Source organism: Bufo bufo, chromosome 10 (assembly GCF_905171765.1).
Source record: "Bufo bufo chromosome 10, aBufBuf1.1, whole genome shotgun sequence".
NCBI classification, from domain to species: Eukaryota; Metazoa; Chordata; class Amphibia; order Anura; family Bufonidae; genus Bufo; species Bufo bufo.
Genome location: NC_053398.1, coordinates 64,541,891 through 64,559,736, shown reverse-complemented (window position 1 = coordinate 64,559,736; position 17,846 = coordinate 64,541,891). Strand labels below are relative to the sequence as shown.

At 42.0% G+C, this 17,846-nt stretch overlaps 1 protein-coding gene across 3 annotated transcripts in view; it reads right to left on the bottom strand.

Moving 5' to 3' along the window:
* Positions 1-14,262: 14,262 nt before the first annotated feature.
* LOC120981106 (ribosomal protein S6 kinase alpha-5-like) overlaps positions 14,263-17,846 on the bottom strand; it is a 186,652-nt gene continuing 183,068 nt past the window's right edge. For all 3 annotated transcript variants that reach the window (XM_040410595.1, XM_040410597.1, XM_040410596.1), the window contains one exon: positions 14,263-14,922. In XM_040410595.1, the coding sequence (XP_040266529.1) occupies positions 14,707-14,922 (216 nt within the window). In that variant the 3' untranslated portion in view covers positions 14,263-14,706. The remainder of the gene's footprint in view (positions 14,923-17,846) is intronic.

Genomic DNA, 17,846 nt, shown 5'->3' with positions numbered 1-17,846 from the left:
GCGGATCTGTTCTCACCTCTACATCCCAGACCTCTTTAATAAGCGAGATCACGTCTTCCCATAGCGGTCTAAGCCGTTGGCAGTTCCACAGCCCATGTAAAAGGTCTGCTTTAGGTAATGAACATTTAGGGCATTCCCTCAGATAATGTGCTGGTGCATTAGTATATGAGAGGTTGTATGCATATGTCGCTTTATGTAAGATCCTCCATTGCGATTCTCTCCATTGTTCACTATGGACTGCTTTCCTGACATATTCTAACCCCTCTCTCATTTTAAGAGTCAAATCTTCTACCTCCACATCTCTCTCCCAAAATGATTTAATTTTTTGAAAAAATTAAATCATGTTTTAGTGTTTCCATAGTCTAAGAGCCATAGTTTTTTCAGTTTTTGGGCGATTATCTTGGGTAGGGTATGATTTTTGCGGGATGAGATGACTGTTTGATTGGTACTATTTTGGCGTACACGAGCTGGGCGGCACTAGGAGACAGCCCCTTGGGCACAAAGTAAGGTAATCTGCATATTGATAAAAACACTTTTTATAAGTAAAGGAAAGGCAGCGAGGGGTGATAATGGTATAGTTTAATTAAGCATATTAAGACCAATAGAAGAATGTCACTTTATATGCTCTAACGGCCTGTCAGTGTCCCTTTAATACTGGGGAGGAGGGCGGGGGGGAACTGCCCAACAATGTACCGTAAACAAAAGAATCCACAGATATCACTTCAACTGTCCAACTACAGTTTTTTTTTTATTTGGGAAAGGGGGGTGTCACCACAGATTTATTTTTTATTTTTGAAGGATTACTTGGAAGGATCTAATTTTAAGGGCAAACAAAGGGAAGTGATTTGTTAAGTGGCATACTGAAATCTAGATTCAATTAAGCTAGTTGGAATTGTTACTGATAGAACGTTAGCCATGACAGGCCCCAAAAATGGTATGGTAACTCTGTTAAGAAAACACCTTGGTAGACATAATACAACATCTGAACGCACTCAATTTAAAACTACATGGGAAACTCAGCTTGTTAGTAGTCTTTGTAACTACATCCTTGCTTTCCAATCCAAACTAAGATTGTTCCAATCTCAGCTTGAAAATGGCGATATTGTGCATTTTCCAGCACGTAGACAAAAAATTAGCAGAGATGCCAACATGTCAAAGTAGAAAAAAAATGCACATCTACAGTCAACATTTGAGCATAGTTTCACTGATTTTGAAAACGGGAAAAAGGGTTTTGAAACATTTGCAGACCTCTTTTCAGTTGTTCCTAAGGAAGCACCCCCAGAATTTCAACTTTAACTCATTAGTCTTCAGTCATGTGACAGTCTTCGAGGAAGGGGATTTAGGGAACTTCTACATATGTGTGCCAAAAGATGAATATCCAAATGTGTGTGAAAGAGCAGCTATTTATGCCTATTTGGTTCAATGAACTCATGCGAGCAGACATTTTCTATTTTCAAAGTTCTGAAGCAGACTTCGGGTACTTTCACACTAGCGTTAGAAGAATCCGGCAGGCAGTTCTGTTGCTGGAAGTGCCTGCTGGATCCGGAAATCCGTATGCAAACGGATATCATTTGTTTCCGGATCAGTCTGACAAATGCATTGAAATACCGGATCTGTCTCTCCGGTGTCCTCCGGAAAAACGGATCTGGTATTTTTTGTTTTTTACATTTTTAAAGGTCTGCGCAGACCGAAAAACCGGATCCGTCAACGCGCAATTTCCTGAACACTTGGTACCAGATCCGGCATTAATACATTTCAATGGAAATTAATGCCAGATCCGGCAAGTGTTCCGGAATTTTTGCCGGAGAAAATACCGCAGAATGCTGCAGTATTTTCTCCGGCCAAATACCGTAAAAAAAGGGACAGAACGGAAGACATCCCGATTGCTTTCCATTCAGAATTCATTAGGACAAAACTGATGCGTTTTTTTCCGGTATTGAGCCCCTACTCAATACCGGAAATGAGAATCTTCAATCAATTCTGCAACTAGCCACAACTGAGCTGAAGCCTAACATCCAAAAACTAGCAAAAAATATGCAACCCCAGAAATTACATTGAGGCCTCTTTCATGTGTCAGTGAATGACAGATGTGTGCTGTCTGTGTCCTCCATGGACAGCACATGTACTCACTGACTTGCGTTTATTCACACATCAGTAGTTTTTCCACAGACCCATGGACCAACATAGACAGATGCGGACCAAATGCACATTGAAGTCAATGGGTCTGTGAAAACCCCTGACAAGACAGATGGCATCCATTTTCTTTCAGTGGTTTTCAGTCTAGTAGTATATGTGGAAAACAGATGACACAGAGAGGGCAAAAACCACGGACCAAACAATGATACTTCACGGACATTTTCACAGATGAACCACTGACCATCTTGTCACGGATGTCATCAGGGACTTGGATGTATAAATGAGGCCTCTGGTGACAGCACATATATACATTGATTTGAATGTGCTTATTCACACAGCCTTGTTTTTCCACTAAGGCTAGCAATCTTTTTTTTTTTTTTTTGCATTGCTGTGTTTTTGCAAGAAAAATGCCAGCTGCATAAGCTGGTTGGAAGTCTATGTAATTTGTGAATAAAAGACGTGTTTTTTTTGCGAGTGCCAGTTTTAACTGGGGTGTGTTTTTTAAACATGGTATTCTGGGGTGGAGTGAAACTGTGTAACAAGTTTTCACCATGCTGCTGGGACAAGAACGCGTGTCCGCCATTACCATTAAAAGAGCCCATAAGGCGCTTAGGCCGAAACCTCTGACAGGAGACCCTCCCAAAGACACGATTTACTCTCTGCTAAGTTATCTGGACATTGTGGAAGTACTTAAAGCTGCGAGGGATCGCGAAGATATACTGATTGACAATCATAACATACTGTTGTTCCAGGACTTAGTTGCCAGCACACTAGCTAAACGCAGGGCCCTGCGTCCGCTAACACCTGAACTGAGAGCTAGGAAACTTCCCATCAGATGGCTCTTTCCATTCGGTTTAAGCACAACTATCAATGGACGACAGTTACTTGTGAGACAACCAGATGAATTACCGAAGGTGTGGGAGGCGTTGGAGATAACACCGTTGGGTATACCGTCATGGCTACCGACTGCTGCTACGTAAGAACTGTCTAAGCAGTCAGCTCCATCACCATGGCAATTGACCGCTAAATTCAAGTCACCAAAGAAGAAATCAGCACCCGTGGACTGATGTCCTTCTCCTTGGGACTTTGAGGGTTTGATTTTTGTTTTCATCTCTAATGTCAGGTCCTCACCTATTGGTTTAGTGATTAGCGGACATAAGAAGTTTTACGCTGTCTTATCAGCGTTAGTTGTCTATATAGTTTTATAGCAGTCACTAACATTAATGTTTTTTCTGCATATTGAATAACTTCCGGGGACCCTGGTCTGGAGCTATCAGGGAGGGTTAGGCCTTCTTAGGCCCTTAGCCCTACTTGAGGGGCTTTTCTTCCTTACCGTATCTGACAACGCCCCAGTTCGTATACAAATGACATTACAAAATATTCCCCCCAAACCTGGTCCTGGAGATTAAACACTACATTAATTGAAGATGAAGCAACTAAAGAGCACTTTAAAGTGAATGACACCCCCCAAACCTCCACACCAATTATCTTTGAAGCTCACAAGGCTGTCATTAGGGGTGAACCAATCAGTTTGGGCAGCAAAGTAAAAAGGCTAAGGTAAAAAAAAAAATTTACTCCTTGATCTTTCAGATATCCACACTAGAAAAATTGCACAAGACAACCCCAACTGCAGAAGCGCATGACACGCTCAAAAGCCTACGTTCCCAATTAAAAGAACTAATAAAATCAGCAAAAAGAATGCAGTCCTTGCGCTTTAAACACTACTCCCACGGAGATAAAGGATCTAAATTAATGTCTAATTTGCTGAGAGCCCAGAGAAATAAAACCTTTATACACGCGGTGAAGTCTAAAGACAGTAACAGGCTGATAATGACCCCTGCTATTGCAAGGGAATTTTGTAGATTTTATTCATCGCTCTACAACTTAGGAGAGGAAGCCCCATCACCTAATAGCAACTGCAACAAAGGAGAGAAAATAAAAAAAGAATGCGACACTCACCAAAAAATACTCTTTGCAGCTTTATTCACATAAAAAGGTCAGCGTCATGTGGGCAAAACACAGCTAGAAGGCAACAGCCGTTTTGCGCTTGTTGCGCTTTTTCAAGCCATAGCATGACGCTGGCCTTTTTATGTGAATAAAGCTGCAAAAACTATTTTTTGGTGAGTGCCGCATACTTTTTTATTTTCTCTCCTTTGTTGCAAATACTAAGTTTTTTATGCTGAGCACCACCACTACTTACATTCGATCAGTGCAGCACCAAGTTAAATCCCACACCTACAGCAGTGCCAACCGTATAAGAGGACAGTCAGTCTTTTACGCCCCTTCACAAAGCAGGAAATAGATAAGATATTACATACCATACCTTCAGGAAAAAGCTCTGGACCAGATGGATACCCAATTTTTTTATTATAGGAAATTTAGGGACATTTTGGTCCCACACTTCACTAGAGTATGCAATTCCCTGATGCAGGGATCTGCCCTTCCCCCGCAAGCCCACATTACCATAATCCATAAGGAAGGGAAAGATCCGGAAGCATGTGGTAGTTTTCGATCCATTTCCATCCTCAACACCGATCTGAAATGGTGGGCTAAACTACTGAGCCACCGTATATCTAAACTGCTACCTGGGCTTGTGGGTGAAGAACAAGTGGGTTTTGTACCTGGCAGAGAAGGCAGACATAATATCAGTAGGGTATTAGATGCAGTGTATCTTGCTAAGGGGAAGAAGATGCCTTTAGTTCTTTTAGGGACCGATGCCGAAAAGGCGTTTGATCGAGTGAGTTGGCAACATATGCGTTGCACCCTGGAGTCCTTTGGCTTCCCTGTCAGATTCATAGAAGCTATTTCAGACACCTTTCAAATAAAAAATGGGACAAGGCAGGGGTGCCTCCTCTCGCCTACGCTTTTCATATTAACTCTAGAAACTTTACTCTTAAAATGTAGGCAATCCCCCAGCATAAGAGGCTTACAGATGGGCAGCTTTACACACAAAATGGTGGCTTTCGCAGACGACATGCTGCTGATGATTACCAACCCAGAGGATACCATGCCCCAAGTGTTGAAAACCTTTACGATGTTTGGAGAGATCTCCAACGTCAAGAGAAATCCGAGGCCTTTGGGGTGTCCATATCCCCTGCCCAACAGAGGCGTATTAAGGACTTAACTCCATTTAAAATGGACCACTTTTGCAAATAAATATCTGGGTATTCTGGTACCGGCTAATCCCAATCTTCTCTTCCAGCTAAACTGCACACCCTTGTTAGGGAGGATACAAACCTTCCTATCCAACTCCTTACTACCTATGCTGTCCTGGCTAGGAAGGAAAAATGTACTAACCACATACATTCTACCACAATTATTATATACCTTCCGCTCTCTCCCCATATCAATACCCAAAACATATGTGAACAAATTGAGGACGATCATGGGAAAGTTTCTATGGGCAAATAGAAAGGCTAGATTACCCCTTTCTCTACTTACTAAGAAAAGGAAACTAGGAGGTATATCCCTGCCGGTTATCTCAGTTTATATCCAAGCTATCCATCTGGAAAGATGGTTGGCTCTGTCTAGACCCCAGCCGACACCTATACATGTAATTATGGAAAGGGCTTTACTAGGGAAAAATAGAGAACATTTACTATCACATAACACCCCCCTACCCAATAGACAGGAACTGATGAGTGAGCTCACAAGTACTATCAGCTGCTGCCACAAATCTACTGCACTCAACATGAGTAGTAAGCGTTTATCCCCCCTACCACCACTTCACATACTGCCACATGTGCTCTTGGAGCGCCTTGTTGACACGACCGCAGTCTGGTCATCTGTATCTGAGCTCAGATTAGGTGATCTATCACGACTGACAACGACCTCAGACTATTATGCAGCCCTTACAGGCAGACTATTAAATGAAAGGAATATCTTGCAGAAGTGGGACTTTGAGAGCCCATGCGCTATGTTCAAAAAATCCAAACCCTTACCTTTACCTGACCCCACTTGGTTATAGAATTATATACTGCTACCTACACTTCCCCCAAAGTGCCTCTCCGATATATAAACAATTGCTGACCAATAGAGACCAGCAGGCACCCGCATATTTGAAAGCCTGGGAGGAAGACCTCATCAAACTGGACGATTCCAGTAGATCATTTATATTGGCCCATTCACATAAGTTTTCCAGATGCATTAGGGTCCAGGAAAACTCTCTAAAGATCCTTACTAGGTGGTACCGCACATCAGAGTTTCTTCATAAAATAAACTTGCTTCCCACTGATCAATGTTGGAGGTGCTCCAATGGAACCGGCAGCATTTCTCCCATTTAGTGGACATGCCCAGTATTGAAACAATTTTGGAGAGAAGTAGAAACGGTCATTAACAAGATTTGTTCCCTTCAGTCCCACTAGTGTTGCTGTGGATGCCGGTGAGTGGATTCAAACCAGATACTCTAACTTACCAACTCATATTATTACTGCAGCCAAACTCCCCATTCCGAATCGGTGGAGAGAGGTTGATTCCCCCCCCCCCCCCCCCACTATTACCATGTGGCATGAGAAAATGAATCATTTGTGCCATATGGAGGAACTGGCGGAGTGGGAGAGTAACAACAGGGAAGGCTTCCTAAAAATTTGGCAGCCTTGGCTAACTCATATGAAAGAGAAAATAGATCTCAACCATTAGTGGAGATGCAAGTTACACATTACATGTTATGTAGTGCAATGTAGCCCCAGTATATAATGACTAATATGTTACCTAAAAGTGGAACTGTATCTGCACACTTTTTACCATTGCTCGGTATCTCACTATGAATGTAAGAGGATGTACAGACTTTATTTTAGTTTGTTAAGATTTTCTTGAAATTAAAATAAAGAATTATTAAAAAAACATGACATTCTGTCTCTATAGCGTTTTTTCAGGTCTTTACACACATCTGTGTGTAAAATTTAAGGTTCATTTTCAAATTTTTTCACAGTTTCTTCAGGTAAGGGTACATTCAAACGACCATTCCGTATTGTGAGGTCCACAAATTGCGGATCCGCAAACCATGGATATCGTCCGGCACTATATAGAAAATGACTATTGTCCAGAATTGCGGACAAGAATAGGACATGCTCTATATTTCTTGCGGGGCCGTGGAACAGAACCATGGATGTGGACAGCACACTGTGTGATGAAATGAAATGAATGGGTCTGCAGCTGTTCCGCAAAAATTGTGGAAGGGATGTGGACCCATTCATATGGTCGTGTAAATGTAGCCTAAAAGTGCAGTTCCTGAAAGGAACATCCAGTTGCTTTGATATTTGCAGGCCTAAAGATCATTTTACAAATCTCTATTAAAAGAGATGAATAAATACTGTATTGTGCCATATGTGTTATTTGACTTACTGGTATTTAAACCTTGTTCTGTTTATTGTGAGCAGTATACATGCTTGAACTGTTCAACACAACAAATATATAGTGCCATTACTCCATTACTGTCTTGTGGAATTTTTATATTTGTCATGACTATTATTGTAAGGTGCTGCCACACTACATTTTTTTCAGTTATTTTGGCTTGAAAACCCCCCCACCATGAAAGTTTTTTTTTTTTTAACCACACTTATTGGTAAATACTGAACAGTTTAGTTAGCAGGTGGACTTTTAACGGGGTTGTCCGGGTTCAGAGCTGAACCCGGACATACCCATAATTTCACCCAGGCAGCCCTCCTGATGTTAGCATCGGAGCATTTAATGCTCCGATGCTCTCCCTTGAGGCTTCCGCCCAGCAGTGTGCTCAGTGACGTCAAAGGCTCTGATGGGCGGGCTTCAGCACTGCCCTAGCAGTTTTACAGGCTAGGGCAGCTCTAAAGCCCGCCCATCAGTGCTGGTGATGTCACCGGAATCACTGCTGGGCGGAAGCCTCCGCCTGGCAGCCCTATGGAGAGCCTGGTTCGTCACCAGAACTCCAGAAAATGCCTTTGCCCTGTGCGATTTAGCGCAGGGCAAAGGAGAGCATCGGAGCATGAACTGCTCCAATGTTCAAGTCAGGGGGGCTGCCTGGGTGAAAATGGGGATATGTCCGGGTTCTGCTCTGAACCCGGACAACCCCTTTAAGTGGGCCTCTGTGCCATTTTTAACATGTAAAGTTGCATGGAAATTGAAGTTTGAAATCACTGGTGATCGAATAGCATATTTACAACATTTACAAAGAATAATTGTCAGGCATATTATCAGGAACCAATGTTACTATGAATGCTCATTTCTGATAATATGCCTGTGTAAACATGCTGCCAGTTACCTGATGAACAAGCAAAACACTTGTTCATTGGGTGAAATAATGTTTCATGCAGCAGATCATGTTGTGTGAACTAGGGTTGCACCGGGTATCGAATTATCGATACCCAATCGATACTTTTGCACCGGTATCAATTCAATACCGGGATTTGCCATTTACAGATACTAGGCTGCACTACTGCGCAGCCTAGTATCACATAACATGGCACGCACTGCTCTCAGCCTGCGCCATCTTCCCTCCCCCCTGTGCTGTGCTGCTGCTGCCACCAATGTGAAGAGAGGGGGTGGAGGAGCTGTGGACACTGTGCCACCAATGAAGATAAAGTAACCCATTAATACAAATACAGGAGGCGGGTGACAGCAGCAGAAACACATAGCCCGCAACCTGACCTCTATGACAGGGAGCTGCCATCAGCGGCAGTTAACCCCTCAGGTGTATTTGTATTAATGGTTGAAAAACATTGGCGCAGTGCACCCCCCCCCCCGTCCCCCAGTATTAAATCATTGGTGGCGAAGTGCGCCCCCCCCTCAAGCCCCCCAGTATTAAATCATTGGTGGCGCAGTGCGCCCCCAACCCCCCCCCAGTATTAAATCATTGGTGGCAGTGGGGTCCCCTCCCCCCTCTTCATTGGCGATGCAGCGGCAGTTCTGATAGGAGCCCCAGCAGTGTAATCCTGGGGCTCCGATCAGTTACCAGGGCAGCCAGGACGCTACTGAAGCCCTGGCTGTCATGGTCGGCTCCCTGCTGCTGTGTGCACTATACACATGGCAGCAGGGAGAGTGTGAGGTCCTATTCACCCTGATAGAGCTCTATTAGGTTGAATAGGACAAGGGATCAAAAGATCCCAGGTTCTAGCCCTAAGGGGTGGTATTGATATATGAATGTATCAACGTATAAACAAAATATTTATAGTGCTGAACAAGTTACGACTTTCCTGAAGTAAATTTTTGTGGCCCCATGAAGCATAACAATGCGGCCCAAAGAGAAAAAAGGTTGTGCACCCCAGGTTTAGATTCTGCAGCTTTTTCTTATTTTCATAGTACATAGCAGTTGCAGAGGCCTGTTCTGTGATGTGATAATCTGTCAGACTGTCTCTCTGACGACTCATGCCTTATTCGCAAGTCAGTGTTCGGTCAGTGATTTTGAGCCAAAACCAGGTGCGGCTCTAAACACAGAACATGTGCAGATCTTTCCCTCATACCTTATCTCTGTGGAGGCTCCAATCCTGGTTTTGGCTCACAATCACTGATGGAAATCACTGACCAAAACACTGATGTGTGAATGAGGCTTTATTCTACAGACCGAATCAAAGTTAAACTTAGGAGAATCGTCAGCGAGCCAGTGTCCAACACACTGTATGGGTGGTTCTCCAGTATATGAGGAATAGCAAGACAAATATTCCTATGCTGCCTGTAAATAAGAAAAACATCTTATGTTCTACATATCTTTGGTTAGAAAGAGGCAAAACTTGCATTTCTGGGCTTGGAGAGAGGTTTAACTGACATAATATGGGGTTGCAGGCTACAGGGTTAATGCTGAATATTCATAAAATAATGTCCCGTGGGCATCACATGTAATATGGTGAGGTGATGTTCTTCAGTGCTGGGCCGGAGATGTTCTGCAATGTTCTACATATACATTGGTAAAATAATACAGAGTAGTCTCAATGCCCCAGATGTGATAACAGTCATTGTGCTTACCAGTGGTAAGAAGATCTTTTTACATTCTAAACATAGACAATCTGCAAAACTAAGCTCCATAAAAATACATATACTGTACATTTCATTTACTATATACAAAATTATATATTTTTTTACTATTAAGTGCCCAGGCTAAACAATGAATTTGAGCCAATACACAGATTACTGCGACCAAGATCTAACTATAGACTGCACAATGGTATATAATGCTCTGTAAACGTTCCAGGCAAACACTGCTCTGCACAGATAATTGTACTCAATACATAATACATATGCAAAGCTTTCAGCGGGCATGTATCCTGTGCTTTAGGACTACCCCATATACACAGGATATACACATAGTTCATCAATTCCAGAAACACCATCATCTTCAAAATAGTTAAAATGTATGCAAAAACAGACACACTCCAACAATACAGGACACAACATGAAAATGGCTGGATAAACAACAAATACAAAATCAATAAAGAAGTCAAAGTTCTCAGGCTCTGTTATGGTAGGGCAATTTAGTAGGCCATAAAGAATGCCCTTTGCTTCTGCTGTGTGTGAGGCTGGGATTTAAACTGGGCCGGGAAGTTACCGAGACATTGGATGGAAAGGATTTAAACCACAGGAGCTTCTGCAAGGGCTAAATTCATTAATACATACATGTTCTGCCAAGATATAACTAATATGGCCCATATGGACACACAATGAAGGCAGTTAATTAATTCTTAGGAGTTCAATGGACTCACAGAAATAGAGGCAATTTATAGTGGTTTCACAACAATAGCCTTGACTATAAAGTTCTGTTTATGGCCTCTTCCTCTTTTCTAAAACATAGCCTTTATTTATGCTTTAAAAATGTCCAAAATTGGGACAATTCTTTCAGTTTGTCATTAGCAAAGCCTTATGGGATATTAAAAACAGTCAGTGTTTCCTTTTATTCTCATCTTACAACTGTATGGTATTCACACGTGAGAGCAGGGGAGAAGTGTCATTTAGTTTCTATTTTTATATTTTTTTGTATATTTTCTACTGTGGGTAGAGGGAATGTGTTATTTTCACACTATCTCCACTTTTGTTCTTTCCTTATATTAGTCAACATGCAGTCTATTTATCATCTGGGGATATAAACTGTTATATGATTGTCACATCAATCAGTGGCTGTATCTACTTTCCACAGATTGAAACAATGTAGACATTCTGAGCAGAAGAGATGTGTTATTTTCACACTCTCCCACTCTTGTTATTTCTTTAGTATATGTCTATAGTATATGTCTAATTACCAACCATAGATATAGACTGCTTTGTTATTACCACTTCTATAAATGGTTGTATCTCTTCCCCCCACACTTGAAGACATATAGCAACATTCGCTATTATTCACTAATAGCACTATATCAATTTCGCTCTGCTCTCTTTACAAATCAGTAACTGGCTGTTAACACTTTTTTAAGCAGAGGGACGTCTGCAGTACGAATCTCTGACTACTAACACTGATGCCCTTGTGTTAAAAACTGAACTAGTGCTGAGGGAAAGTAGATACAGCCACTGATTGATGTGACAATCATAACAGTTTATATCCCCAGATGATAAATAGACTGCATGTTGACAAATATAAAGAAAGAACAAGAGTGGAGATAGTGTGAAAATAACACATCCCCTCTACTCACAACAGAAAATATACTAAATATAGAAACTAAATAACACTTCTCCCCTGCTACCATACAGTTGTAAGATAAAAAAAGAATAAAAGGAAACCCTGACGCTCTTTGTTTTTAATATCCCATAAGGCTTTGCTAATCACAAACTGAAAGTATTGTCCCAATTTTGGACCTTTTTAAAGCATAAATAAAGGCTATGTTTTAGAAAAGAGGAAGAGGCCATAAACAGAACTGTATAGTCAATGTTATTGTTGTGAAACATTTATATAGTTTCTGGGCCATCAGGGTCACAAATTAGGAATACATTTATAGTGGTGTCAGACACCAGATTTAAAATTTTTTTTTTTAAACCTTCCTGTATACGTCTTTACAAATCCTAAAAATTCAGCTGACTGCACATAGAAAAGGATCCCCAAACATAATGTCAGTTTAAAGGGAATTTGTCAGCACAATCTTGGAGGATTAAGTGTAGGACCACATTAGTAACACTGCAGATAAGGAGTCCAGATCGCTATTTTTTATTCTCCTATTGCCCTCCACTCCTCCACTGTCAGAACTCAAATCTGTGCTGAAATACACAGTCCGGACTGTTATGTTAACATAATGTGCACATGTCCTTACAATGTATCTCAGTGCAGCTTTAAACTCTGACACCAGGAGAATGGAGGGGGCAGTAGGAAAATAAATGGAGCTCTGGACTCCTCATCTGCAGTACTACTGCGGTAATAGATCCCTCTAAAAGCAAACCGAAAACCTGAAAACTCCCATGTGATTACCTCCCACATCACAAGGTGGTTCTAGCGGCTAAAATATGGGGAGTTGATTGTAGGGTCCTTACATTACAGATGGTGACAGATGATACCTTCAGGGCCTCTGTGAGAATACTGTCCCATTTTTGGGAAAAAACACACACAGGGAACATGGACCAAACACATATGACCTATAAATGATACCTTAGTTACGTGTGACCCTGTAAAATCTCCCATATCTGTAGTTATTTCTGAATTTTCTGCAGCAAGACATCCCGCATATGACTGCTGCAGTCAATCACTGGACTGTGAAAGGCCACTGTGGTCACTTGCAGTCTACAGGTAAATCAATGCTACAATTAAAGAAAACAAAGCCTGTCTGGGATGACCACAGGAGGGGGTTTGTACTGGTGAGCATAACTCATTTTATTGTTTCAACACCTTCCCTGCCTTTTACCTTTTGTTTCATTTTTGACTTGGACAACCCCTTTTAAGTGGTATTGACTACCAAATTCAGATTCTCTGGCTTCTCTTTTGCAGCCCTGTTCTTAGGATAAATCTCTATCAAATAATACTAATTAGCAATTTAATAATGTCATGCTAGAAAATGGAATCTATCACAGCAGAGTGAAGAAAATATCTTCCACATGCAAGGATCCAGTCATGTTTTTTTTGGCAATATACAGTTTTATATATATATATATACACACACAGTACAGACCAAAAGTTTGGACACACCTTCTCATTCAAAGAGTTTTCTTTATTTTCATGACTATGAAGGCATCAAAACTATTAATTAACACATGTGGAATTATATACATAACAAACAAGTGTGAAACAACTGAAAATATGTCATATTCTAGGTTCTTCAAAGTAGCCACCTTTTGCTTTGATTACTGCTTTGCACACTCTTGGCATTCTCATGATGAGCTTCAAGAGGTAGTCCCCTGAAATGGTCTTTCTACAGTCTTGAAGGAGTTCCCAGAGATGCTTAGCACTTGTTGGCCCTTTTGCCTTCACTCTGCGGTCCAGCTCACCCCAAACCATCTCGATTGGGTTCAGGTCCGGTGACTGTGGAGGCCAGGTCATCTTGCGCAGCACCCTATCACTCTCCTTCATGGTCAAATAGCCCTTACTTTCAAAGTTTTCCCAATTTTTCGGCTGACTGACTGACCTTCATTTCTTAAAGTAATGATGGCCACTCGTTTTTCTTTACTTAGCTGCTTTTTTCTTGCCATAATACAAATTCTAACAGTCTATTCAGTAGGACTATCAGCTGTGTATCCACCTGACTTCTCCTCAACGCAACTGATGGTCCCAACTCCATTTATAAGGCAAGAAATCCCACTTATTAAACCTGACAGGGCACACCTGTGAAGTGAAAACCATTTCAGGGGACTACCTCTTGAAGCTCATCAAGAGAATGCCAAGAGTGTGCAAAGCAGTAATCAAAGCAAAAGGTGGCTACTTTGAAGAACCTAGAATATGACATATTTTCAGTTGTTTCACACTTGTTTTTTATGTATATAATTCCACATGTGTTAATTCATAGTTTTGATGCCTCATAGTCATGAAAATAAAGAAAAAACTCTTTGAATGAGAAGGTGTGTCCAAACTTTTGGTCTGTACTGTATATATACAAACAATGGATAGAGACACAGAACTCACATGTTACACACACTAAATTCTCTGGTATCCAAGCACTCCAGGTCCTTAAAAAGCTTGAATACAAGCCTGTTAATAATAAAACACACATACCCATACATATATATATTACACACACACACACACACACACACACACACACACATACCCATACATACATATATAATTATAAAGAAAAAATATTAAATGACATCAACTTTAAACACTGCAAAATAAACAGTAAATGCTGGTGCACGTTGCCCAGGACATGTACCCTAACTGCCCTCTCCTAAATCCTTAACTGCGTTAGTACATTCAGACTGGGAGGGAAGACTCACATTCACTGATACTTGGAAAATGGCTAGTGTTTAATGTCCTTTCTATGTACAAACTTGATATACAAATGCTCTGAGCAGTAATACTGCCCATTCCTCTGAATTCTGTACACTGTCCTCACACCTGATGGAAATACGGTACATGATAGGTGCCCACACACCTATTACATGTAAAATGGTGTACATAAGGTACTCTACTTTTTTGGTCCTCTCCTTTTGCACATGATAACAGGGCCTGTAGTGCATTTAAAATAAAGCAAATAGTTATAAATTTGCAGGCCTATTACTTTGTGGGGGTGCTCTGGATTTGGGGGATCGAGCTGCAGTGGTAGCAAATGAGGATGATGACGAAGAAGAAGATGAGGATCCACTGCGCATGTCACCTCCTGTGCTGCTCTGCTTCAGTTTGCGTCTTTTAGCCAAAGGAGCATTATCCACGCTCTTTAAGAAGACTCCTTCGCGCTTACCACGATTAAATGCCTGCAAAAAAATATGAATAGGACACCTAGTAAACGCTACAAATAACCACGTGTCAGTATCCTTACCTATTTGCATGCGCCTCTTGAATAAAATCATTTAGCTATTTCTAAGAGTCCTTTACACTCAGTTGAGCAGATGATCTTCGGGATGGAAGCATCCCTTCCCGGCAAGCACCTGCACGTCAGTGAAGGAGACCACTACATTTCTTCGGGTAATCGGCGGCAACTTTACATTGGCAGATTATTGCTATGGGAAACTACTTCAGTTTTCCTTTGCACAAGTTTGATAAATCTCCCCCTAGGTGTCTAAATTATAAAATAAAAAACTGTTTATAGCCATTAAACTAGTGTGTATTAAAATCTGCTAAATGGACCCTGGACCTGAACTGGTTAAGTGCATCACCGGAGGTATGCTTTACACACACTGCTCTGTTGGGCGACAGAATCAGAACTGTTCACTCAAAAGAAATCTGATGTGTATATTACAAAATATAATCTTCGGAACTGAATAGGTTTCCTGTTTTATGAGGTCACTGAGATTTCCTCTAGGATGTGTTAAATGCTGCCATTCTAGAAATAAAGAACAGGTGGCTCTGCACATGCATTCAGTATATAAACTGTAAAAAAGCAGGATTACTGCAAATAACAAACATTGTATGCCTAGCATTATAATTAACATAAGGTCTGTTTCATAAAGAAAAACTGAAGAATAAGACATCTCCTAGCAACCATCACAGTGAAAAACGGACTGCATCCAGATGCCATGCATCAGCAGCTGTCTTGTGACAAGAACGGATTTAGATAGAGCATGTTGTGAATTTTCTTGAACCTCGGATGGTCGGTGAAAAACGATACTCGTGCATATAGCCACTGAAATGAATGAGTCCATGAGTCAGGGTTCAGTCTGGATGCTGTCAGTTCGCAAAATGGGCCGCATGTAAACAGAAAACTCGCTCATGTAAAATTAGCCTAAGGCTACGTGCATATTACAGTAAAAAAAAAAAACAGCCATTAAAAGTAGACACTGTCAGTTTTTCATTGCCATTTTTCAATCATTTGTGCATCCATTTTCTGGCGTCTGTTTTTAATGGACGTTTGGCACACGTTTTTCATGGCCGTTAAAAATGACCATGAAAAACAGATGTATTTCATTGTCTTTTTTCAAACAAAATCCCAACCCCTGCAGTGCTTTCAGTATACATAATGTCAACCATAGCGGCCCCCAGCTGTAATGTTTTTTTTTTGTCAAATATTTGTTTATTGATTTAAAAGCGTGAACATTTACAAAGAAAAAAGGAAAATGTATAAAAAGAAAGTCAGGGGGGGGCGTGGCTAACTGCTGACATGAGCGCACGCACTTGGTCTGCTCCATACCCCGATCTCAATCCTTCAACATCCTGACATACTGGCTGCACAGAGAGACGAGTGGCAGGTACAGAGGAGGAAGAGAAGGCCTGGGAAAGCAGCAATGGGCCCCAGTAAGGCACAATCGGCGGCTGAAAAGCTTAAAGAGTATGTCAGGCAAGAGGCCCTGCTACGCCGCGAGCGGCGGTAACGAGAGGTCAAGCAGCGCAGCAGTCAGAGGCGGACGGATCGGAGGAGCCTGAGGTAACCCTTAAGACTGTCTCTCATCAGCTCTTAACTGCAATTTCCACCTGTCATACATCACTTACCTGCAAGATAGAGGAAGTGAAGGTGGATTTGGGCCTGCTCAGACAAGATGTGCAGCAGCTCAGGGAGCGTGTGCATCATACAGAAGACAGGGTCTCGGCTCTAGAAGATCTTACCAGGCCACTTACAAGCAGAGTGCAGGAAGTGGAGAGGTCTGCGAGCTTATGGCAGCAAAAATGCGATTACCTCGAGAATAGAGCCAGACGCAATAACGTCAGGATCCTGGGGTTACCCGAGAGGGCGGAGGGCTCTGACCCAGCTACCTTCTTGGAACTTTGGTTCAAGGCACAGTTCCCCGACGCGCCATTTTCAGGCGCTCACGCAGTTGAAAGAGCGCACCGGGTTCCCGCCAGGCCTCCCCCTCCTGGAGCTCCCCCAAGGCCTCTGTTGGCGCGAATGCTCAACTGGAAAGATAGAGATCTGATTTTGGGGCAAGCAAGGAACAAGCGCGACATTAAACATGAAAGCACGAATATATCGCTGTTTCCTGATTTCTCAGCTGAGCTGCGAAATAAGAGGGCCACTTTTATCTCCGTTAAGCGGCGACTCTGTGATATGAATCTGCAGTACTCCATGGCCTATCCAGCATGTCTTCGGGTGATAGATGGAGAGAAGACGATCTTCTTTGTGGATCCTAAAGAGGTGGAAGAATGGATCTCCAAGAGGCCAAGTCGTCCAGGCCCACGATGAGGATGCCGTTGTCACTATTGCTGCAAGTATTTTGTGTGGTAATGATGTGCTTACCCGATACATGAGTTCTGCTGACTTTAATATCCTGGTCCGGGACTAGAGGGGAACCCCTCATTGTATACAGCTGCAGAGATCATACCTGCAGGACATTCCTGTGGATGTGTCGGAATGGCTGCCATTACCCTCCCATTTATTTGAACCCTACTCCTTGTTGCTTGATCCCCTTTCCTTCCCCCTTAGTCCTCCCTACTCTCCTCATTATTATCTGTAAACGCATTATCCAGTGTTGTTCCATTGATATGGGGTTGAGCGGATACCTGCATAGGTTTAACACCACATTGCACTATGCAGGTCCCCGATAAATCAGCCACAGTAAAGGATGGCAGAGATGTCATCGATTATAGGGTTATTTACTTATCTGTTATTTTACAATTAAGTTGTATATTGTTTATACTGTTAAAGGCATGGTACGCTAAGGGCTCTTTCACACTTGCGTTCTTTTCTTCCGGCATAGAGTTCCGTCAGCGGGGCTCTATGCCGGAAGAATCCTGATCAGGATTATCC